General features: G+C 39.6%; 1 protein-coding gene across 2 annotated transcripts in view; it reads right to left on the bottom strand.

The window, feature by feature from the left end:
- Positions 1–25,302, bottom strand: part of LOC126234535 (von Willebrand factor C and EGF domain-containing protein-like) — a 138,820-nt gene that overhangs the window by 46,581 nt on the left and 66,937 nt on the right. For both annotated transcript variants that reach the window (XM_049943231.1, XM_049943232.1), the window contains exons 4-5: positions 24,265–24,383; positions 1,439–1,558 (exon numbers count right to left, since the gene is read on the bottom strand). In XM_049943231.1, coding sequence (XP_049799188.1) covers positions 1,439–1,558; positions 24,265–24,383 — 239 coding nt within the window. The remainder of the gene's footprint in view (positions 1–1,438; positions 1,559–24,264; positions 24,384–25,302) is intronic.

Raw genomic sequence — 25,302 nt, 5'->3', positions numbered from 1 at the left:
AGGTTCTTCCCAGATTTCCCATTAAAAACACACTTTCTCCCAGGTGAAAATACACTTTTTCCATGTTAAGTGACAGTATACTTTTCCTCTGAACAGTAAAACTTATCGATCCTTTGAATGGTTATGGTTTTATACACCGGTGTAGAATTTTTCAGCTATTTAGAAAACGAAACTTAGAAAAAAGGCCATGTATACTGCGTATTTTCATATTACAAAAGTATAAATTCAAATTCCACCAAACACCCCATGTTACTTTCCGAAGAATTGAAATCGAGATTGCGATGCACTTTTGTAAGCCAGTCATAGCTCATGTCACGTGATCTCGCTAGCCGAAACAACAGCAGATATTCAGAGCTTAGGACACATGATGTAGTCAGCCAATAGCATTGTCATTGTTAAGTAGAGAGAGCACGCACACGCACACGCAAACATACTGGTCTCAATGACTAATAAGCTGCAAGAGTTCGCTGAACGTTCATGTATAATGTTTATCTTTTTTGGGCGTGTTACCCTTTAAGATATATCACACAAATTTGCTAGTAAAATTTTTAATACCGACATAAATGTCTGATCATCTGGGCTAAAATTTTTTTCTAAATGGTCGTCCTCAAATAGTTGATTTTTCAATGAAAGTCAAATGCTCTGTGATTTAAGAAATTCATCACACATTCTCAAACTTATCTTGCATAAAAGGGAATTTACTTTGAAAGTAATGCTTTTCAATCAATCATTCACAATATTTTCCCGCAACCTGTTAGAAAGAGGTTCATTTCAGCAGTTGCCAGAGAGCACCAGATAGCATGCATCACCGCGCTTGCATAGCTACGATGAGGCAGGAAGCCGTGTGTTCATATGTGTAAAACATTAAAAGATCTTACATTATGTCATAAAAGAAACATGACATCAGAGGAATTTCATGAATCATACTAAAATGTGTAATTCGGCTTAACCTCATAACAGTGATCCACAGATCAATAAACCTACTACCTTTACAAAATGTAGTTGTTCCCATTGTTTTGATCTTTTAATTTATATTCACTCATTCTATACAAAAAATAATTTTTGATATTTCATGATTAATATCCAGTTTTCCATGTGAAAATTTGGGTTTCACCTGCAGTGTTTTGAATATTAGCAATTTAAGCAATAAAAGTAAAATGTTTGGAAACGAACATCAGATAGGTGATAATCTAAATAATTAAAGTGAAATGTTATGTGCAGCTAATAACAAACAGGAATTAACTGTAAGAAAATTTACTGTCAAGGACAAAACTATTCACAATTTTGTATCTTTCTGTTTCAGAGCAAAACAAAAATCATGCAATGTCAGATTATAAAAATTCTACAAGTAAACTAAAAATGCTTTATACGTACAGTATGTCCTATATTTTATCACTACTAGTATTCTTCGGTCTCCAGACACTGGTAGTATACTTACTATTAAATTCACTGTCACAAATGCATGTTTTGCAAGGCTCACTAGAATTGTACAGAAGTTGACCTTCATAGTAATCCTTCCCCTCATAGTGACACCGTATCAGCTCAGTGCCATTGTTTGCTGCAAACATGAACATGATAGTATAAACTCACAGCAATTTGTAATCTTTAAGGGAGGTTCTAAATACAAATTGCTATGTTTGATATCAAAGTCATTTTTAAAAATGTCTGTCTTGATTTGATACTGCTAAAACTGTGTCATAATTATTCGTGCAAATTTATTGGTGAAAACTGCCAAAGGCATAACATCGACAAATACCAAAGTGAGTATGACAAACACCTGCACAAGTCAACAGTACATTTTCTATGAGCAACTTTGACAGAATATATCCAAGTAAATCACATGTGCTCGTTACGAAAGGCATGATGCATTCATTTCACTGCTGTAAATGTGGAGTGTTTAAGTATAGATAAAATATAGTGTACTGGAATATGATTTGCTCATTTCTGATTAATTTAGTATAGGAGTTTTATGTCTATGCAAATATTTATGATACATGAAATTCTTTTGCTCTTTGATCGATATATACTGTATTGTAATGTATACAAAGTTCTGGTTGAGAATTATGAATTATTTAGGAATAAAGAATATGACTCAACAAAAGGCAAACATGTTGCATCATCGATAGGTACACAAAAACATGTTGCATCATCGATAGGTACACAAACAATAGGTACAGAGAGATTGGCTAGCTTCTTTGATGCACTTCCGATTTCAAGCTTGTGGAAAAATATGTACACATGTACCTCTCTCTCTACGTTCTGCTCAGTCAACTGCCAGCTCTTTTCTGAGCCATGGTGAGTGTACTGGGGTGAGGTGGGGATGGGTGAAGGATGGAGAAAAGTGGCAGGGAGGGAGTTTGGGGAAGTGTCTAGTGGCTTATGGCAGAGTGGGGAGCCATCTGTGGGCCTGCCTCAGTAACCCATCGAATTTGTGCTGCCACATCAGTTATGTGTGGTGTTATTTCATGCCATGGTCTATGAAACTGCATGCCCAGCCATCTGCCACCTGCCCCTTCCACCTGCATCCCTAGCTATCCCACAGCTAGCTCCCTACTCTCCCATGAGCTGCTGCACAGTTCCCCCCCCCCCCCCCCCCCCCCCCAACCCGCTCACTGCCTCCTACCTCTCTCCAAACCTTACCCCACCATGACCATTCTCACTCCACATCACACCCCCACCTCACCTCAGTATACTACTCACCATGTGCCAGAAAAGAATTGGCAGTTGACTGAGAACAATATAGCGACACCCATCGCTTCTGCCTTTTGAAGAGTCATCTTGTTTTTTACTCCTAAATAATATATACTGTTTTGACCATTCATAAAACTTAAAACCATGTGGCAAACCAGACTAAGCTGAAGAAATGAATTTGAAGAGCCATTAAGTATTGATTAAACTACTGCAGCATGGCACTTGACTGATTTTGTGGTTGAACCTAAAGGAAAGTTGGTGGTAAGTGGAAAGTTTTAAACAGTCCATGAGGTGCATTCGTAACAAACCAGAGCTTTGAAACAATCAATAAGGCATATCCAGGTGGTTTAACTGTCAGGACAAATCAGTCAATTTCAAAGTAATGCTGTCTAAGTGTTTTGGGTAATTTCTTATATCAGATTTACTCTATTGGAAAATTGGGTCCTTATCTTCAGAAATCTGTACCAACAACAATCATTCTAATGGTACATCTTGCTCAGTTGAAGTGTGGTTTATACCACAATCACCATGTTTTCAGTTATGTCAGCAGGTTTTTCCATGTCCATTTCTGACAGTCCACAGCTTCCTTCTTAATGCTACTGTATGTATTGCTGTCTAGCATTCATCAAGGCTCTGAAACCTCTTCCTCCCACCCCTTCTCTTCCCTTTCACATATACTTCTAAGGTGGTTTTTATAAGCCCCCTCATTCCCAAATATATGAGGTCTCTTAGGAAAGTATCCTATCTAACTTATTTTGCAAATACCTCACGAATTTGAATCTAGTGTACTTGCATGAGCCGACCTTGAACCTTTCTGTGCATGCATCCTTTCTTTCCTGCCTGTCAATAGCATCAGTTGCTGGCAAGCAGCAATTGAGAGGGGGTAGCCTGTAGTGCTCATGTCTGTTTTTCATTGCAATGGAAATGACAGAATGAATGGAGCAGCACTACTGCATCAAATTTTGTCAGAAACTGGGTAGCAGCCAGGTGGAAACCATTTGGAAGATTCAAACAGTTTTCAGCGATGATTCTATGGGCATCACACAGATTAACGAGTAGTAAAACTAGTTTAAAGATGGCTGCACATCAGTGGAGAGTGAGCCACTCTCCAATTGTCCATTAATATGCTGAAATTATCAGGTCATTGCCGAGGTGAATGCTGTAGTGATGGAGAACTGTTGTGTGACTATCACACAAATTGTGGAAGAGGTGGCCATCAGCACTTTTATAGCATATTCCTTTGCGATCGAAGATTTGGCCAAGAAGAGAGTGTTGGCAAAATTTGTAAACATGTCCGTAAAATTTGTAAACATGTCCGTAAAATTTTTAAACATGCCCGTAAAATTTTAACATCTCTGTGAGGTTACTATTGTATATAGTGTGCCTGAAGTCTTTCTAAAAGCAAACTTTTCCTCAGGCAAACTCTTCCATTAACTTTTCCACTTTTTATTCATGGTTCATAATGTAACTTTAGTTGCATGTGGATTATGCTAACTGTTCCATTTTCACTGCATTTTTTCCCTTGTTTCTTTGGAATTTTATTCCTTACAATTGTCAAACGTCCTCTGGTCATTTGCAAATGTCATGTATAAAATGCTTAGCCTCAATATATCTCTCAATTTTGGTTCAAATAGTAAAGGAATTCTCCTGCAATGTAACAGCACTTGAGGACAACAATACTTATGATTTTTTTCCAAAATCATTCATAAATTATAAAACTATGCCAATTACTAAGCTGTGGCCTACATCAAATTGCATTTCTGAACATTTAAGGATTACTGTACAAACAAATTTAGTGCAGTAAAATTTATTTTAAAGTACAACAACAGAATCTGAATAAAAGAACTCTGATCCAGTCAAACACACACTAAATGTTTTGCCAAACCACCATAGGCAGATCAGTTACCCATCTTTAGAAAACCTTTCACCACATTAAATAATCAAAATCTATAATATAAAATGGAAAACACATTGTAAGCATTGTTGTTTAACTCTACATGTTAAAAACATTTGAACACACACACACACACACACACACACACACACACACACACACACACACAGTCTCCAGTTTTCAGTTTAAGCTTTTGCTTTGTAAGGAGTATGCAGATGTTAAATATGAGAAGGCATAAAGGCACTGAATACAAAAGAATTATTTCCACCCTTTAATCAGCAATATGAAATGGACTAAAACAGCTGACATTCAAATATCAGAATTATACTAGTGAACTGCAGATGGGATTTGGATAAGAGCTAATCTTGAGAGAAAACAGAAGATGCAAGAGGGGTGGGTGGGGACAGGGGATGGGGGGATGGAGAGGGGGGGGGGAAGAGGAATGTGAAAAACAGGGTAGAGTTTAACGTCCTGTCACTATCATTAAAAATAAAGTAACTGGAAAAAAGTGTAGACACTGAAGAAAAGGAGAATTAGTTACAACCTTAATAGAGGAACCATCCTTGCATTAGAATCAAGCCTCTCTCTAGCACAAGTAAAACCTAAATTGCAGTAGTTGGGCAAGCATTTATATGTTGTCTCTCAAACACGCATTTTAGTGTCTCAAACCCGCATTTAGTGTCTTAACCACTGCAGCATCTCGTCCAGTAAGAGTCAAAACAGATGGTGAAAAAAAAATAGAAGAAATTGAAATACTGTAGGAGAAAAATTTAGATGGTCTCTGAATCAACAATGAAGAGAAAAAGGTAGAAAATGGGATCAAGAGAAAGCTTTGCAACAAAACCTGTCAGGAGGAGAGGTACAAGAGACTACATATGAAGATACTCTTTAAGGTACCTGCTTGGGAATTTGAAAACACTTGTGTTAGCATAGGAGAATTCCAAAGAACCTAATTGCATTGCATGTGAGGAAACAGAATACTAGAAGCTGTTGATAAAGATAATAGGGTGTGGCACATTCTGGTTTGAGAGTTTAACACTGGATTACTGCTCACGTTAAAGAATATGGATTAAATCTGTAATTCACGTAATAAGACAGTCTACATACAAACTTAGTTTATGCTCCCATAGCTGTTTGCACTTCCCCCATGGTTTTGGTCCATGATGCTTGCATTCTTACAGGATGATAACCCTTGTAGAAATTATATTTAAAAAAAGCAGCCAACAGTGCATAAACAGCCAACATTGCAACATAGTCCAATGACATTGCTAACAAAACATTAGAACTGGAGGGAAGAATAACTTTACAAGTTCAAATGTTACCAACCAACTGTTTTGCATGCTTTGTCCAAACTCTCTAATATCAGCATCACAAATGATTTCTCAGTCAGCATTAACAGCTAAAAGGATTTCTTGTTGTAAGTACTTAAACATATTTCAGAGACCAGTATTTTCTTCAACTGTGCCTCTTCCTCCAGACAATATGCTTAGAAAAATAACAATGTATTCCTGTAACTATTGACCTACCAATGTCTCCACAACTATTTATCATACATCAGGAAGCAGCAGCTTTTTTCAAAGTAACAGCTTCCCTGCTAATTTACTAGTTCACGTCTGGCAAATCATTTTGAACAGTAAATGATACTTTATTGTTAATACAATATACAGATTAAGTTTGTGGTAGATTATCCCATTAAGTGCAGGGATCATACCAATAACAGATGACACATAGGGCAACAATATTGCTTTATTACCACAGCACAACATACAGCACATCTGAACAATATGAGGTACTAAACTGAACTGACTTCTCCAGATTCCACTCAGATATTCCACTTGGCCATGAGAGTTCTCTGGTCAGAGCTGTTATTCAAGCTGGCATTCCCACCATTGTGCATGAAGTGGTAGTCGTCGAGCAGGTGAGTCATTCACAGATCTGCTTGACCAGCTGTGTTGTGGCCAGCTGCCAAGCAGGCCATGGCTGGATTGTTTCTCTTAGTATTCATCTAATGTGATGTAAGTGTGATAGGGTCAGTTGCAAAGCGTAACATGTTTGGGCCGTTTCTCATTGTGGAATGGCTTGCAGCACACTTGCTATATTAGGTCTGCTCAAAAAGCTCCAGAGCTTTGTTCACAAAATTTTTCTGCACTTACCTTTTTACTTGTTGTGCATGGCCTCCTCCAAAATACTCTCTCCTACAACTGATACGTCACTCTCAATGCTGTTTCCCCTTTCTGGAAGGAATCTTGGTATGCCTCTTGCAGGATTGTGTGTAGTGTCATCTGCAGATTTTCTTTCGTCTCGTCTATGACTGCAAATCATCATCCTTTCAATGGGATTATCAACTTTGGAAATAAAAGAAAAGTCCACACTGGTTAGGTCTGGAGAGTACAGAGGATGCGAGAGCACAGCAATTTCGTTTTTTGTGCATTAGTCACATACCCACAGGGATGAATGTGCAGGTGTGTTATTGTGATGCAAGAGCCATGAATTGTCTCGCCACGTTTCAGGTCATTTCCTTCTCACATATTCTTGCAGGCATTGCAACACATTCTTCTAGTACCATGGATTAACAGTAGCCCCCATGGCACAAATGCATGATTCACTAATCCTTCAAAGTCAAAGAAAACTACCAACATGGCTTTGACATTTGACCTGACAAGGTTTTTCTGGTGTTGGAGGACCTTTCCCGACTCATAGTGAAGATTGAACTTGGTATCGACATCATAATTTTAGACCCATGTTTCACGAACATTTATGTTTCTCTTAAGGAACATCTCATTCTCAGTTGTGCAATATAAAAGCTTTCTGGTTTTGGCTCATGGGCTGAACTTTGTGTCAACAAGAAGCATTTCCAGATGCTGTGTGAGGATTTCATGACATGATCCAACAGAAATGTTACATTCTTCTACAACATCTCAGATACTCAGTCTCCATTTGGCATGCACACTTTCATTGGCATTCCTGACAAGAGCATTGTCAGTTGACGTCAAACGGCACCCTTAACTTCCGTATGGCTATTTTTAAACCATGTGACACTGAGTATGACTTCAGTGCTCATCACCATAGGCTTCCTGCATCATTTGGTATGTCTCTGTATGGGTTTTCTTGAATTTCATGCAAAATTTAATACTTATGTGTTACTCTTCTAACTCCGCCAGCTCCCAATTTGCAAACTGTGCAATACAACATTCTACTCGATACAGCACTAAACAATGACAACAGACATACAACAATAAAACTTCCAACAGTTGCGCATTTGTGGCAGAACTGCCAGAAAATATTAATATCTTTGCTTTTTTGTACTTCATTTTACTTACTTTGGTTGTTGACTAGTTGGTACGAGACATTTGTCATGACTGTTACTGTGATTGTCGAAAACTATTTCTTTCTGTTTTGATTTATCTTGTGCCAATAAAAATATTACATAGTGAAAGTGAATGGTGTTTTCTGTGCTATAAGTACAACACATGCCATACTGGTGACCTCCGACGTGCAACATACGTCCGATTCGACAATGTGGCCATTTACTTCGACATCTCCACATTGCTCACCTTCCGCTCCTTTCAGACTACAACATGATACTAATGGTGCCTCTACACTGCCTTTCCACAGTTTCCTATGCACAACACCACCAACAACTGGGATAAAATTGGAAGATAAGTACAATGCCGTGGAGTTTTATCCGTCATCAACAATGCCGTTGTGGACTCTCAACATCGTCAGTGATGTCACCTGCTATGAAATCTTTTTCTAAGTTCGTCTATTAAAAAAGAAAAACAATCATGAGTGCTGTGCCTAAATTTGTGACTCACAGTGCATCATATGTACAGCCTCCTGTGACATGTAGTGTGCAACAGTGCCCCAACACTATGAACCTCACAGACTTTTCGAGACGACAGATCACTTGGAGCTCCCCATATATTGCTGATAAATCGGTTTTGGACACATTCTCTCCCCACCCACTACAAGACTCACTACAAAACAGATGGGTACAAATTTCAGTGACAGCAATCACTGGTGGGACAGTCGTCCCGCCCCGATTGTTTCCACAGCCCCCGCTGCGCCTGCCGCACCAGCCGTGTTTAAACTAGCCGCTGCGAACGCCGCGAGTGACAGCTTCATAAACACTCCGCCACTCCCATCCGCTGTGCTATCAAATGTTACATCCACAACACAAGAGTGAGAAAATCCCTAAATTACCAAGGTTCATGAAGGACAATCCGCATACTTGGTTTATTTTGGCAGAGACTATATTCACCGCCATAAACATTGATTCAGACAGTGCTAAATTTATTGCGCTTATTAATGCTCTAGAGGACTACGCTGAGTGGGTACAGGACTTAGTGCTGTCGGCGGCCCCCGCAAATCGTTACGCACTAGCAAAACAACAGATCTGCAAACGTCTAGCTAAGACTACGCAAGAGTCTGTTTTATACATACTACAAGATGTACATCTCAAAGACTCGACTCCTTCACAACTGTAGCGATGTATCAGAGCAGTCTTCGATAGCAAAACTATGCCAGATGAAGCTTTACTTTCTTTCTGGGTTGCAAAGCTGCCGCAAGCTATCCAACTGCAGCTCCTATCACACAATCAGGAACCTCTACAAGCGAAATTATTGCTGGCCGATGCCGCATATAAGATAATCAACAGAAGAAAGTTATCTACATGTGTCCCCTCCCCCCTCCATATTATGCCTCTTCTGTGTGGCAGAGGCCGATCTTTCCAAAACAACAGACAGAGTACACTGGCTGAGCACCGGATTGCACACCGTCCTTCACCATCCCATACCACAGCTTCAAGTGATGTCCTTCACCTGGTAACAACACAGGATCAGCAAGTTTATCCTCTCTGCTGGTATCACTCCGTTTACGGTAATACAGCCAGGAATTGCCACTCACCTGTGCAATGCGCCCAAACACGCACGGCGGACCGCTACAGGCGCACTGGTCCTCACTGTGATGTCAAGTTGCCTAACAGATCACAAGCTAGTACTTCCGAATTATTCTCTCTGACGTTTGTATATCCAGTATATAGCTTCTCAGAAATGGGTTTTAGCGGACACTGGTGCCAATGTGAGCGTCATTCCACGTTCAATGGTCACTTCTACAATCACGCATTCACCTCACCAAATCAGAGCAGCCAAAAATTCCTCATTAAAGGTTTATGGTGTAACGCAACTTCACGTTTACTTCAATGATACACATAATTATGAATGGACATTTTCAATAGTAGAAATTGATGAGCCAGTATTAGGATTGGACTTCTTAACTGCTCATAACTTTTCTTTGGACTTAATTACACCTGCCCACTGCTCAGTGGATTTTAAACAAAAAGTTTCGGCGAGATTTTCCCCATCCACACCGACAGAATGCAGCTCTAATACATCCTGTCAACAAGACAGAGACAGTTTCCATTCTATCTGAGGAGGTCAAAGCTGCCGTAGTGAACTTAGTTATGTAACGCCTTGAAATCGACCAACTGTCCGAAGAAAATGCAAAGCTACTTCAACGTTGTGAGGTCCTGACTGATGAATTTCGCGGGTTTAGAGAGGAGATCAAGATTAAAAGTAATAACACCCACGAAACTACATGGGATCTGCATACCGCACCGCTGTTTATACGCAACCACAGCAGCGCCTGCCACAACCCGGACAGTGAAGACGGCAACCCGCCCAGCAACCCCCCACCCTGCGCTTCACCGTCCACCTTTCATCAAAAAACACAGGTGACAGCTGTTACAGGCGACACCGCACATGTGCGCGCAACGATTCCTTCGTACAGTAACACCACAGTCCATGGAACACCGCCAGCTGTTGCACAGCGCAGCTCCTCTGACAACACTGCAGCTTTCACTGAAATACCTTTCAGTGATAAAGTATTTCAGGTTAGTTCCCTTTCATACTTATTGCGCACGAACGATAACGTCGCTCCTTCCTGCGGCCCTCCATGTATTTCGGCCACACCTATTCACAAAATCAAGGCCATTAACACAAGTATCTGTCACAGGCTTAACACAACTGAGGGACCGCCTGTCCGTTCTCGCCCCTGACACCTCAATGCTAAAAAACTTACCGCTGCCAAAGAATGTATTAATGAACTTTTACACTTGGGTATAGTCCACCCCTCTGACAGTGCATGGTCTTCTCCAATACGTGTCATTCCCAAAAAGGACAATACCTTTCGACTCTGTGGAGACTATAGGCATTTGAACACCAGAATAATACTTGATAACTACCCTGTCCCACACTTCCATGATTTTTCACAATCCATGTTCAGTGCCAATTTTTTCTCTGTGGTAGACTGCAAAAAGGCTAACCATCAGATTCCGATGCACCCAGAAGATATCCCCAAAACCGCTATCATCACCCCATTTGGACTATATGAATATTTGTTTATGCCTTATGGATTGAAGAATGCCACCCAGACCTGGCAAAGATTCATTGACACCATTCTACGTGGCCTTAATTTTTGCTGTGCCTACCTAGACGGCATTATTATTTTCTCCACAACTGCCGAGGAACACAGACAACACCTCCAACATTGGCACGACATGGAGTTGAGATTAATCATGACAAATCCCAACTGGAGAAGCCAGAGGTTATTTTCCAGGGACATTTGGTCAATAATCAGGGCATTTGTCCCACCTCAGATAGAGTACAACAAATACTTGACCTTCCCATCCTTCAAACCTATAAATAGTTATGTAGATACCTCGGAATGGTAAATTTTTTTTCGACTCCACATCCCACATGCGGCATCTCTTCAAGTCTCTGTCACTGAGGCCTTAAAGGGAAAGAATACCACAGGTGACAGACACACAGAATGGGATCACACCATGCAGCGAGCCTTCGACTCGCTTAAGTATGCCTTGGTGAATGCTATTACCCTGTCTCACCCTCACTCTGACACCTCCCTGACAATAACCACAGACGCTAGCGATAATGTCATTGACGCAGTTTCGCAACAGACCCTAACAACAGGTACTACACCCCAGAGTTTATTTTCAAAAACGCTTACCGAAATGCAAAGAAAGTGGTCCGCATTTGATCGTGAACTTTACGCCATTTAAGAGGCCGTAAAGTACTTTCGTACAGATTTTGAAGCCCGACTTGTGACAGTTTACACAGATCACAAGCCCCTTGTCGAGGCTGTCCGCAAACCAGCATTATATGTACTACCCAGAAGGTTTCGCCATATGGATTTGGTATTACAATATCTTTCAGACTTTCAATGTATCAGGGGTAATGAAAATGTTGCAGCAGACTACCTGTCATGCCTGTCCTCCCTGAAGACAGCTATTGATCCTCACCGCTTACACAAGCTCCAGCTATCTGACCCACAGATCCAGCACCTTCTCTCTGACTCTGATACTTCCTTACAAATTGCTCTACTTCCCTTCCATAATGATGATTGCTCTTTGTATTGTGACATTAAAACAGGTCGTCCTCATCCTATAGTCCCTAAACCTTTTAGGAAAGACGTTTTTGACACAATCCACAATCTCGCTCACCCGAGCATTCGCGCGACTACACGCCTCATTACGGAGATACGTTTGGCCTAATGTAAAAAGAGATTGTAATCGGTGGGTGAGAGCATGCATACCTTGCCAGAGAGCCAAAATACACAAACATACTAAGCCAGCCATTAGGCAAATTTACTTTGCCCTCAGGTAGATTCTGTCATGTCCATTTGAACATTGTTGGTCAGTTACTGATATCTAACAACTTCCGTTACTTACTGACCATGATAGATCGTACCACACGTTGGGCCGAGGCTATCCCCATCGTGGACATTACGGCCGACACTGTAGCTAACGCTTTTGTTCTCCATTGGCTTTCTCGTTTTGGTTGCCCTACTTCACTTCCCACAGACCAGGGGAGACAGCTTGAATCTAATATGTTTAATCGCCTCTGTCAACTGTGTGGTATCAACAAATTCAGAACTACAGCCTATCACCCACAATCTAAAGGCCTAATAGAATGATGGCACCGTACCCTGAAGGTCACTCATATGTCATTTTTCCTCTTGGACTGAGGCACTGCCCTGCGTCCTTTTAGGTTTGAGGACGGATTTCAAAGAAGACCTTGAAGCGTCAGTTGCCGAGATGTTATACGGAGAAAACCCTTGCACTTCCGGCGGATTTTCTTGATGATCCTCCTCTACTTCCCGAGGATCAACTTCCCGAGTTGGTATGACAGGTTCGACAGCATATCACCAAGTTACGTTTTCCGTAACCTCAATCGCATGCTACCCCTCCGGTTTTCATTCACACACACCTCAGTTCTTGTAATGTGTGATGCTTAGAGAAGACGCCATGCATTCACCCCTTGCTCCACCCTACACTGGCCCATACCGGGCCCTTTCACACTCTTGAAATACTTATACGATCCTCTTTAAGTACAAACCATCTGTCGTGTCCGTTGAGAGCTTGAAACCAGCATGGATCCTTAACAACACCGACATACCCGATAATGAATTTGTTTTGCAGGAAACCTCAGGCCTGTCCTCTCCCTTTCCCACAAGCTAATCAAACACTCTCTGCAAGTCAAGGCCCCCCCTCTTCTATACTTCACGCCTCCAAATGCCAGCAGCAATGACTATGACTATGATGTGGACTCTATAAAAATACAACTTGTGGACACTTTTCTTTTTTTTATTTGAAATTCAAAACAATTCTGTGCCATCTGACCAGAAAGACATTAAGCTATTACAGTGCTTCAATGTGGCTCCTGGTACTTCAGAAAATGACATTTCAGCCTATGTAGACTATAAGAGTAACCCCCCCTTCTTCGTCTTCCCTGAACTATCACCCATGCTGGCCGCACCATACGGCCACCTCTCAGACTTCAAGATTACGTCATGCCTTAAATGTTTACCTTCCCTTTATCACTTACTCCTCATCACTCCTCCTATGCACTCCGCGCTCCTCCGGGGGGAGGGAGGGGGGGGGGGCTCTGTGGAAGAACTGCCAGAAAATATTAATATCTTTGCTTTTTTTTGCACTTCGTTTTACTTTGGTTGTTGACTAGTTGGTGTGATACATTCGTCATGACTGTCACCATGATTGTCGAAAACTATTTCTTTGTGTTTTGATTTATCTTGTGCCAATAAAAATATTACATAGTGAAAGTAAATGGTGTTTTCTGTGTTATAACACATGCCATACATTAAACACAGGCATGTACAGGGATGCCAACTGCATTTCACTCCAACACAAAATGGGTGCAATATTACTAATATTTTTGAATTTTTGGAACAGACCTTGTATAGATTATATTGCCAAATATTAAGGAGGTGGGTGAGGGCAGCCAAACCAAGATTCACTTGTCTAAGAGGAGACAGGGGCTGGAAGGGCTGGGCCTGGCACATTGGCAGGAGGATCTGAAGCTGCCTGTGATGTGACATGTGGTAGCTATCATGGGGTTCCCTCATGTTTTAACTGTGAGGACACTGCCTGTTGACAGATGTGAAGATATCTTAGCATATTCGACGTCTTAGGTAACTGATATGTTGTAAACTAGCCAGTTAGTACTGAAGCTAGCTTACTGCTCTTCAAATATAATTTTACCTTTCCACATTTACTCCACACACTATCTTGATGTTGAATTATCAAGCCCAGACTCTTTATTAAAAGTCAAGATATTTACTGATCACTAACTACCACCACCACCACCACCACCACCACCAATAATAATAATAATAATAACAGCCAATACAGATTAAGCGTGGAATATACCAAGGGGACTCATTAAGTCCCTTCTGGTTCTGCCCTGCTCTGAACCCACTATCCAACATGCTAAACAATACAAATTATGGATACAATATTACTGGAACATATCAACACAAAATCACACATTTGCTATACATGGATGATCTAAAAGTGCAGTGATATAAATATGGCTTTTGGAAAAGACAAATATAAGAAAAACACACTAAACAAGAAGATTACTTATTGGGTAACCACAGTGACTGCATAGAAGTGATGGAAAAAGCAGATGCCTATAAATATCTAGGATACAGGCAAAAAATAGGAATAGATAATACAAATATTAAAGAAGAACTAAAAGAAAAATATAGACAAAGACTAACAAAAATACTGAAAACAGAATTGACAGCAAGAAACAAGACGAAAGCTATAAATACTTATGCTATACCAATATTGACCTATTCATTTGGAGTAGTGAAATGGAGTAACACAGAACTAGAAGCACTCAATACACTTACACAATCACAATGCCACAAATATAGAATACATCACATACATTCAGCAACAGAAAGATTCACATTAAGCAGAAAGGAAGGAGGAAGGGGATTTATCAACATAAAAAACCTACATTATGGACAGGTAGACAATTTAAGAAAATTCTTTATAGAACTAGCAGAAACTAGCAAAATACACAAAGCAATCACTCATATAAATACGTCGGCTATATCATTGCAATTTTATAACCAGTTCTACAACCCTTTAGATCACATAACATCAACAGATATGAAGAAAGTAAATTGGAAAAAGAAAACACTACATGGCAAGCACCCGTATCATCTAACACAGCCACACATCGATCAAGATGCATCCAACACATGGCTAAGAAAAGGCAATATATACAGTGAGACGGAAGGATTCATGATTGCAATACAGGATCAAACAATAAACAGCAGATCTTACAGCAAGCATATTATTAAAGATCCCAATAACACAACAGATAAATGCAGACTTTGCAAACAACAAATAGAAACAGTAGATCACATCACAAGCAGATGTACAATACTAGCATATACAGAATACACCAGAAGACATGACAATGTAGCAAAAATAATACATCAACAACTTGCCATACAACATAAACTAATAAAACAACATGTTCCCACATACAAGTATGCACCACAAAATGTACTGGAGAATGATGAATACAAATTATACTGTAACAGAACCATTATAACAGATAAAACAACACCACGTAACAAACCTGACACCATACTCACCAATAAAAAGAAGAAATTAACACAACTAATCTAAATATCCATACCCAATACAACAAATATACAGGAGAAAAAATTGAAAAATACATCCAACTGGCTGAGGAAGTCAAGGACATGTGGCATCAGGATAAAGTTGACTTTATACCAATTATACTATCAACTACAGGAGTCATACCACACAATATCCACCGGTACATCAATGCAATACAGCTACATCCAAACGTATATATACAACTACAGAAATCTGTAATTACTGATACATGTTCAATTAACCGAAAGTTCCTAAATGCAATGTAACATATACCGTACAGTTAAAAGGAAGTCACGCTTGATCAAGGTCCACGTCACTTTTCATTTTTAACCAGACATAACGTCTGAGAAAGGAAAGAAATAATAATAGTCTAAGTGCAGGAAGTGTGGGAAGCCAAAGATCGTCTCTAAACTTATCGAATACTCACCAAAATTTAAAAAAAAGCGAGAAAGCACAGTACAGTTGTTATAAGCAAAGATGGATACTGAGGGGCAATGTTTCGCTACACTGTAAAAGTCATCACCAAGACACATATTTCATAATTACAACTGAAAAAAAGGAAACTAAATGTCCACAGAGTACATGTCTTACTAATGAAAAGTATCACTTTTTATGAAAAAAAAATCACATTTTCTACCAATTCTGAAATTTTCTATATACTCAGGTCCCTTCCTTATATTTCACCTAATTAGCAATCACCACATATGTAAGTACAGAATATACACATTCATGCCAAAATTATATGGTAATTAAGTGATCATGATACAAAGTGTAATAAACATGATATAAAGTGATACATTAAGTCCATTGGTTATGGTACTATTCTCCCTCAATGGAATAAGACGGTTTATCAGGCATACACAAGTCCTCAGTTGTCTTCTCTGTGTAACCAGTGAGAACAAACACTGGCATTAGTATCTGAACTACATACCAATCCACTGACACAGATGGACAGAAAATGCTCTTGCCCTAGTCAGACATTTCTTAAACAATGTTAGGGGTATAAGGAGAACATTTTATACTATAAACTGAACAGTTAATAAAGTGATGCTTAATAACCCCACAGAGAGCAGATCCTTTAAAAGAAGGAAATAAATAAGCCTTGCCAAATGTAAAATACTTATACCCATGAAATACCACTCCAAAAATAATTCATTTGCAACTTCAATCCCTCCCAACTTACCAATAATAGCAAGAATAAATAAGTGACAGCTGATTTTCAGAACAGTAGAAATGAATTATCTTACAGTTTACTAAAGAAAATCATTGATTGACTTGGGCAAATACTTATTGTACCTATACTACAACAAGGTTTCCTCTTAGATATTTATACACAAAATTGTGACGTATACCAAAAAATTATTCATTTCATCACTTTGTATGCAGAACATTCTGCTATAGTGAACCAACTCTCACTAAAATTTTCCAGCTTGGATGTAAATCAAAACTGAACACACTACTAACTTGCTAATTGATAAAATCTCTCATTCTTAAGTTCATTCCTCTACATCTGCTGAAATCATCACCCACTCTGTTAGGTAATAAAACATGACATAATATTGATTGGTACTATCAGATTAAGTAACTGAAATACTCTATGTAATCCCTTTTGTTCCAACCACATCAGCACATGTTCTATCCCATATGATTAAATGTTTCTACCTTAATGCATTTAAATTACTATAAAGTGTGCATGGAGAAAGATTACCTCCAATAGTCCTAATCACATACTTCCTCCCTGTGGATATGGTTTCAAATCTATGATTTTTCCCAAACCTAATTCCTTCTTAGATCTTGTGTACACCAGTAAATATGCATTTTCATGGGGCTTGTGTGCTACATTAAATGGCCCATGGTATACATGCCAAAATTTCTTTGAGTCTCTTTTCTTTGATCACTCCTATTCAGTTCCCTCATAACCCTCTCATTCATTTTCCTTTGTGGGGAAAATTTTCTACACCCTCCTCTTGGCACTGGAAAAGGGCCAAACAAATCTTCTACTATTAATTTGTTAGGTCTAGAGGTGAGTACACTTTGACTCGAACCCTTAATTGACATGATGGTGATGTTTGGCTTGTGGGGCACTTAACTGTGCTGTCACCAGCACCCTTACACAGTTGCAACTTTTACATAGTTCCAACTTTTTTACCCAATCCAATTTAGCCACTGTCACGAATGATGATTATGAAATGATGAGGACAACACAAACACCCAGTCCCCAGGCAGAGAAAATCCTCAAGCCTGCCAGGAATCGAACCCGGGATCCCATGATCCAGAGGCAACAATGCTCTCCACCAGACCACAAGTTCCAGGCAAATTGATATGGTAGTTGCCTTCACCTTCTCACATGTTGTTAAATATGAACTTCCTTGAAGCTTGGCAGTTCACTTGCATGGCCCAAACAGTCAGTAACTTTCTTCCACTATCAATTAATTTCTCTACATTATGTACCAGGAAGCATAGTTTCCAGTCTTCCACTTCATCATACTTCCTCCTTAAAAGAATACCTTTGTGCAGAGTGTGATAGACCTTGACCTTTTGATAAGTACCAGAGTTCAAATAATGCTTGGGCAACCTCAAGTTTTAATCTGCATTCTCCTCATGTCTAATGCTCTGACACACCTTCCTAATCACATTCTAATCTCTCTCTTTTTCAAAGTATAATATTTTTATCTCACCCTTGTCCTGTGCCACCTCCTGGTCATTCCCTCTTACCCTTGGAATCTGAGAAAGTGTCTTATGACATTCTCACAACCTCTTACATTATCTCCAGTTCTAAGAAAACTGAATGCTTTGTGAGCTATGAATACAACAGTTTTGTTTACCAATAAGCAATGTTTGATTTTCTGGAACACCCACACCACAATGAAGTCTGAGCTTCCAGTTCAGACAAACTACAATTCCTCTATGATGCTGCCAATGATCAACAGCCAAACAATTGTCCTATGCTTAATCATTCCTTCTGATGTGGGTACATTCTGAAACACTTCCACACCCAGTCCATACCCACATGCATCTAAAGTGATACAAAACTGGATAATACATTCAGGATGGTACAATATTTTTCCACAGAGAAGTTCATCCTTCAGACTTCTAAACACTTGCTCCTATCACTCAGTTGACATCCGTGTGTAATTCCTCTTAAGCAGCTGCATCAGAGATCAATCATTGATTAAGTGCCCACTAACAAATTTGCAATAGAAGCCTAATAATCTCAACAAAGCTTCCAATTGCTTTTGGTTTGTGGGCACTGCCAGTTCCTCTCACTTTCAGCTACTCAGGATCTGGTGCTATCTCCATTTCCTTAATAACATGTTACAAGAACTTCACTTCTTGAAAAAATTCTGATTTTGCTAATTTTACATCAATCCCCTCTTTATCTAATGCAGATAGTACATCAGTCAACAAATCTCAATGCTTCTCTTATCTCTTGCTTGAAATCAAAATAGCATCCACATAATGCTAATCCCACTCAACAAGGCCTTACCTAACATCATCCATTACCCGAATGAAAACTTATTGTCACGTTCAATCCAAAAGGCACCATCCAAAACTGATAGCATTTTCCTTCATGAAGGAAGGCAGTATACTTTCCTGACTACTCAGCAAGTATTATTTTCCAATAACTGCAGGTAATTTCTACCAATGTTTAGTACTTGGTCCCGTCAAACTTTTGTAACATTTCCTCCATATTGCCTGCCCCATCATTCTGCTGTACTAAAATTTCATTCAAATGTTGGGCATTAATCACTATTCCCCCAGTTCCTTCTTTCTTCGCCGGCCGAAGTGGCCGTGCGGTTAAAGGCGCTGCAGTCTGGAACCGCAAGACCGCTCCGGTCGCAGGTTCGAATCCTGCCTCGGGCATGGATGTTTGTGATGTCCTTAGGTTAGTTAGGTTTAACTAGTTCTAAGTTCTAGGGGACTAATGACCTCAGCAGTTGAGTCCCATAGTGCTCAGAGCCATTTGAACCATTTGAACCTTCTTTCTTCCCAACTACTATTAAGTGGTTGTCATACACATTTTGGCACCACTCAATGACTCCCAGTCCAAAATACTTCGGATTTTTTTTAACACAGCCTCTTGTCTTGAAACTAGTATGCAGTAGGGCTTTACAAAAAATAGAATATGGTCCTTCACCTCTAATTTACATTCAAACCCATTCCCAAGTCCTGTTCTATCAGAAAATACCGTTATATTTCTAAACCAAACCTGTGTCTAGTCTTCTGCTGTTCGTCTGTCAGTTCTATCATCACTCACTCCAGGCCATATCCCTTCCTCATTGTTATACCCTGTGTCCATATGAATACACCTTAAAGGTAGGTCCACATGACTTTCCTTCATTTGGACCATAAATGGAACCTCCTGAACACTCCCACCTAAATAACAGCAAAACTCTTACTTTGTAAGGTCAATTTTCCTTTCAATTTTAATTTGTTGAACAGATGAATTTTTTGAGAATAAATGAAGCAGTCTGTGGCTAGTATGAAGAACTCCTGTATTTTATCAGTCCATTCCAATTTCTTCTCTCCTTGTGTATTTTCTCTAGTGAAAGCATCAGTGTGATGGGGGGGGGGGGAGGGGGGGGGTCAGTATTGCTGCCATCTGTGGCAGCAGATATCAGTAAAATTTTACAATGCCTAGTGTCATAGGCCATAGTAATTCTGTGGGGAGGGTAACTGCTTAAAGAGTACCATTCATTTGGAGATGGGTTTGATCCCTGCGGCATTTTATAAGTGTCAGAAAGTTCACTTCAGCTTTCCACAATTGTGATTGTCATTTATGACCCTGCCCTTATCCTAGAGGGCAGCTAGAACTAGTTCAAGATGCCTTTCGTGGTTGTGTGGGGTGGCAGAAAATGTTGGGATATCATCAAAGTAAGCACAACAAAAACAAAATTTGAAGAGAACTCCATCAGTGAACTGCTGCCAAGTTTGAGCTGCATTCTTTAATCTGTAGGGCAGGAAGAGGAAATTAGAAAGTCCCAATATGTGGTTACTGTTGTCTTTGAGACATTGTCTGGGCTCATAGGTATTTGAAAGTAAGCTTTTCTGCAATCAGTGACACTGAAAATAGTTGCACCCACTACAGAGTATTTAAAGTCTTGGTTATTTGGGATCTGGCAACTGTTTTACATTGTTTGAGCACTAAGAGTTCCATAATCACTGCAGAGTCTTGCAGATTCATCCTACTTCAGTATAAGTTTAATTGTAGAAGTCCATGGGCTGTATGAAGGGCAGACCATCCCTAACTGTGAAAGTTCATCAAGCACCACCTTTGCAATCTGGAAGTATCACGTGCCAGCCACCGTTCTTTATGGTGGATGGCTGTGGACTGGGTGTTGAGAGAATTCAGTGTACTGTACCATTATTGATGGACATTGTTGAACATACACTTTTGACTGGTTGGATGAGTGTATGGTACACTCATCTGATGCACAGAGATGAGGCAGAATGTGCCTTACTGACCTTTGTTCAGTGTGGTGTTCTCAATGTCATTGACTGTGCAGCTGTGGGTTATAGTGATGGTGGGGCATCATCTGTCAGAGTGAGCATGGCACAGGTAGTGCTGACATCAACTGTGTGATGTGTGAGTGAAAGGCTCTTGCATTGTTTGCACCTGTGCACAAGTACAGTGGACACGTCTGTACATTTTGAAGCACTGTATTGTCAGCAAGAAGTGCATCCTATGCTTTGAGTCTCCAGATAAAGTTGGTGTTTCATCATTAGGTTCTACATTGTCATAACACACTCCTTTAATTCGTTAGACTAAGTGACATCATGCTGATGCCCAACAGAGCTTGAGGTAGTTTCTGGTGCACGAAGAAACATTTGAGTGAATAATCCTGGAATGAGTCACCTGATGTCTTGCTGCAGTAGCACTGCATTTTTTTAAAAAATATGGTGAAAGTGCTGTAGGAACTCTATCCCTATGACTGGTTCACTCACATCTGTAATGAAGTTCCATGGGAACTGTTGATCTGAAACTAGTTCCAAGGTACAGCTAGTGATTCTGTGCACAGAGATAGGCAAGTCATTTGCAGAGCAGAGCTTTAGGGATGTTGTGCTAGATAGCTGCATTTGTGCGTCTTGGTACTATACTGATGTCTGACCCCATACCAGTGAGGAAGTATTGACACACACTTTGACGAAATATATAGAGCCTTCCTCCCAGTGCTGAAATTGGTGCCAAGGATGTTTGTCCCAAGCACTGTAGGCACTGGTGGCTTGACATGTCAGCAAAGATCAGTGTTTCTACTGCAACCCCTGTTTAGAGTTTGGGAAGGAGGGGGGGGGGGGGGGGGAGGTGTAGTAGTTTGCCATAGCTGCAGGGAGGCTTGGAGTTACATGTGGTATCACCAAACTGTGCACAATACCAGCAATTTGGTAACCTTAGGGCAGTGACAGCACTTGGTGGAGAACAGTGGTATGTGAGTGAGTTTGGTGCCTGGGTGGTGACATCACCATCATCACTTTCAATGTGTGTCAGAGTGGTTTGGCTCAGATCTAGCACTGTGTGGGACGTTATTGTCCACAGAACTGTTGTGTTGTCTGTGCTGTAGTACAGCAAATATTCTGTTCACCAGCCAAAGCGGCTGCTTTAGCACCATCTCATGAGCAATCATGGTAAGTTGTAGCCATAGCAGAAGCTTGACAACCCATAAATTCCATAATGCCACATCTGGTGTGTGGGTCATGGCAAGTAGTGTCCATAGTTGGCACTACAGATGGGGCAGTATCTTATGGGCAACTTGTTCATCACAGATTGCCTGTTTTAGTTGTTTGTGGGTGTGCGACAATCACTGGAGTTAGGTGGATTTTGATGCTTCATATTTCTTTTGTTCATGTGGCAAGTATTATATCACATACTGTCAGCATGCTCTGCTAAGTGGCAAATTGAAGTCATGAAATGAGAGTGATCATCCAAAATTCCTAATGAGGTACAGACAGATTCCACTGTCTCAGACCAAAGTGCCAATTGTTCTGGCCAGAATGAAGGCAGCTTGGGTTGTGTGCTGAGTCTCAAAACAGAAGTATGAGTTGTGGTTTCACTAGTGCAGTCATGAAAAACATTATAACCAATTAAGTATTGTGGAGTACTCAGGGTGCAGTTGCAGATCTGGTTATCATGTCCAGGCAGTGTGTGTCCTGTTGCACTCTGCCATACATGGCAGTCATATTCGCTGATAGTGTTCACAGAGCAGCTGAGGCACTTGGTGCAAGAGTCTTGTTATCGTTCATATTCATATTGTCATATCATATACCTTGTCCGACTTGTCCAGCTGAATCATGATACTGATTATTATACAAAGTTCAATAGTGGCCGATGTAACTGATGCAAGATGGCTGCACTGTTACTGTGTATTATCATTATATTGAATGAAATGTCTCCCCATCTTCTTACACAGTTGTCGTGGATCACTGATATGGTAGGTTTCCCTACTAGGTACAGGGATCTTAGGAATAACATAGATGACATTGGTGTGATGATATTGCTTTATTCTCATAACACAGCATACAGCCACTCAATATGATGCAAGGTCCTAAACTGAACTGACTTCTCTGGAGTCCACCCAGATGTTCCAGTTTTTTGTGTGTTCTCTGGACAGACATATTACTCGACACTGTGTCCCCACAAGTTTATAGTCACTGCTCACCTTTGTTCAAGTGTATATTGATTCATTCTACATCACTGAAGGTTCTCCTCCTTGATGGGATATACAGAACACAATGAGTGTATGAGACAAAATTTCAAAAATGTGGTAACAAGAGATTTTTTAATTGTTAGTGTGAATGAGTCAGTTCTACCTGGATTATTCCTATTTTTGGGGCTGATAAATAGATGTTAGTCTTCTGTCCCACATATTACTTGTCTCATTTTTGTATTTTAAATGTTAATGTTCATATTCATAAATGGAACTGATCTCTCATTAACTTTCTTGAAAACTAAATGGCAAACAGCTGTTGTGAAACTGGTGGTACTACTAAAGGATTATACAACATCAGAGTTGTATCTTCAGGTATGTCAAAATTAAGACTAGCACATGAGAGAATTAAAAATTATAAAAAAAAAAAAATTGCAGAAATGGCAAGAATATAGGGAGAATAAAAGTAATGTGGTATACAATTTGTAACTGGCAAAAACAAATTTAAATATAGGAGTCAACTTACTTAATTGCAGATGATTTATAGGAAAAAGTTGAGTGCACTAGATGTCCCCCACAATAAATTCTTGAAATAGTGATGAAAATCAAAACTTATAACAGGTGGAATGAAGGAGATGGTCATAAAAGAAGGTGACTAAAAAGAACAGTTAAGTTTTAAAACCAGAAAAAGGACTTAAAAATGAACAGAGATATTAAATATAAATTCATTCACATGCTTTTCTTCTTTATTTAGATGTAGTTGAAGATGCAACTAATGTTGTTAACCTGGCAGTACTATTAATGGATCATACAACGTCCGTTTCCAGTTTGTCAAGAATGAATACCTTCAGTTGCAGATGCCCAAAATATACAATTTGCTGTTATCTTTTTTTAACTGTTTAGTTAGGTAAAATAATTTATGCTGTATATGAAAAATAATGCAGAAACACTATTACAGTTATGTTAACAATGAAAACCGGCATTACACAAGAAGAGGAAGAGTCTTTATGTCAACTCACCACAAAGTTCACCCGATGCACAGCAGGTGTCCAACTCATGTGTATGATAGCAACCTTTTGGCAATTCCACATCAAACAAGTGCTCTGGACATTCACTGGTAATACAGCTCAGAGCTGCCCTAAATGTGAGACATGATAGTTAAAGATGTTTAAACATATATTTCCAATATCAAGTGAAAATAACTGTAAAGAAAGACATTTAGGTACTTTGATAAATGTTTCATGGAGTTCGTGTACTGTCATATTTGTATTCAGCCATAAAGGTTTTACAGCTTCTTCCATTCATAACCAGGAGATTTCTGTAGGCCACTGGGTATTTTATATAACTGGCCATATTAAAGCACCAAATGGTCTATAGAAATCTCCTGAAAATGACAATAGAGAGTCACTGAAAGTTTGAGACTGAATACAAATTTCACACAACAATAACTTTAAAATAATTTATTCAAGATTGTAGCTGTGAGAAGAAAGGGTATTTTACAGGCACTGTTGAAACTGATGATGTGACAATGTATTTATGTGATTTCTAGAGATACTATGAGTTTAGAAATGATAGTTGAGAATAATCTTCTATACTTAAGCTTTGATAAACAGGACAGGAGTGAGACACTGAAGTTCATCCCAAGTCTAGCTGTGTAGCAGACAAACAAGAATTGGGTACTGAAAGCCCTGCTAGTGATGAAACAGCAGAACTTACTGAAGGTTTAGTGACTAATTACACCCCAACAAAGGCAAAGTTCACTTAAGTCAGAATGAATACTGTTGCGAGAGAAGAACAATCAACATATAGCACACCCAGAAGTTTGTCACCAAGAGAAAGGAGGGGGGGAGGGGGGGGGGGGGAGAAGAGAGAGAGAGAGAGAGAGAGAGAGAGATTGATTTTGTTTTGCACTATAAATCATAATGGTGTTGAACAAGTCATTTTACATCCCATTGCAAGTTAATTTGTAATATGGCTACATGCTGACATTTATAAGGTTGGTTTTCTAATATACAGATGTGAGTTAGTAATTCCTACCCATCCCATATTACACATTA

Source organism: Schistocerca nitens, chromosome 2, assembly GCF_023898315.1.
Source record: "Schistocerca nitens isolate TAMUIC-IGC-003100 chromosome 2, iqSchNite1.1, whole genome shotgun sequence".
Taxonomy (NCBI): Eukaryota; Metazoa; Arthropoda; class Insecta; order Orthoptera; family Acrididae; genus Schistocerca; species Schistocerca nitens.
This window is presented reverse-complemented; position numbering and strand designations above follow the sequence as displayed.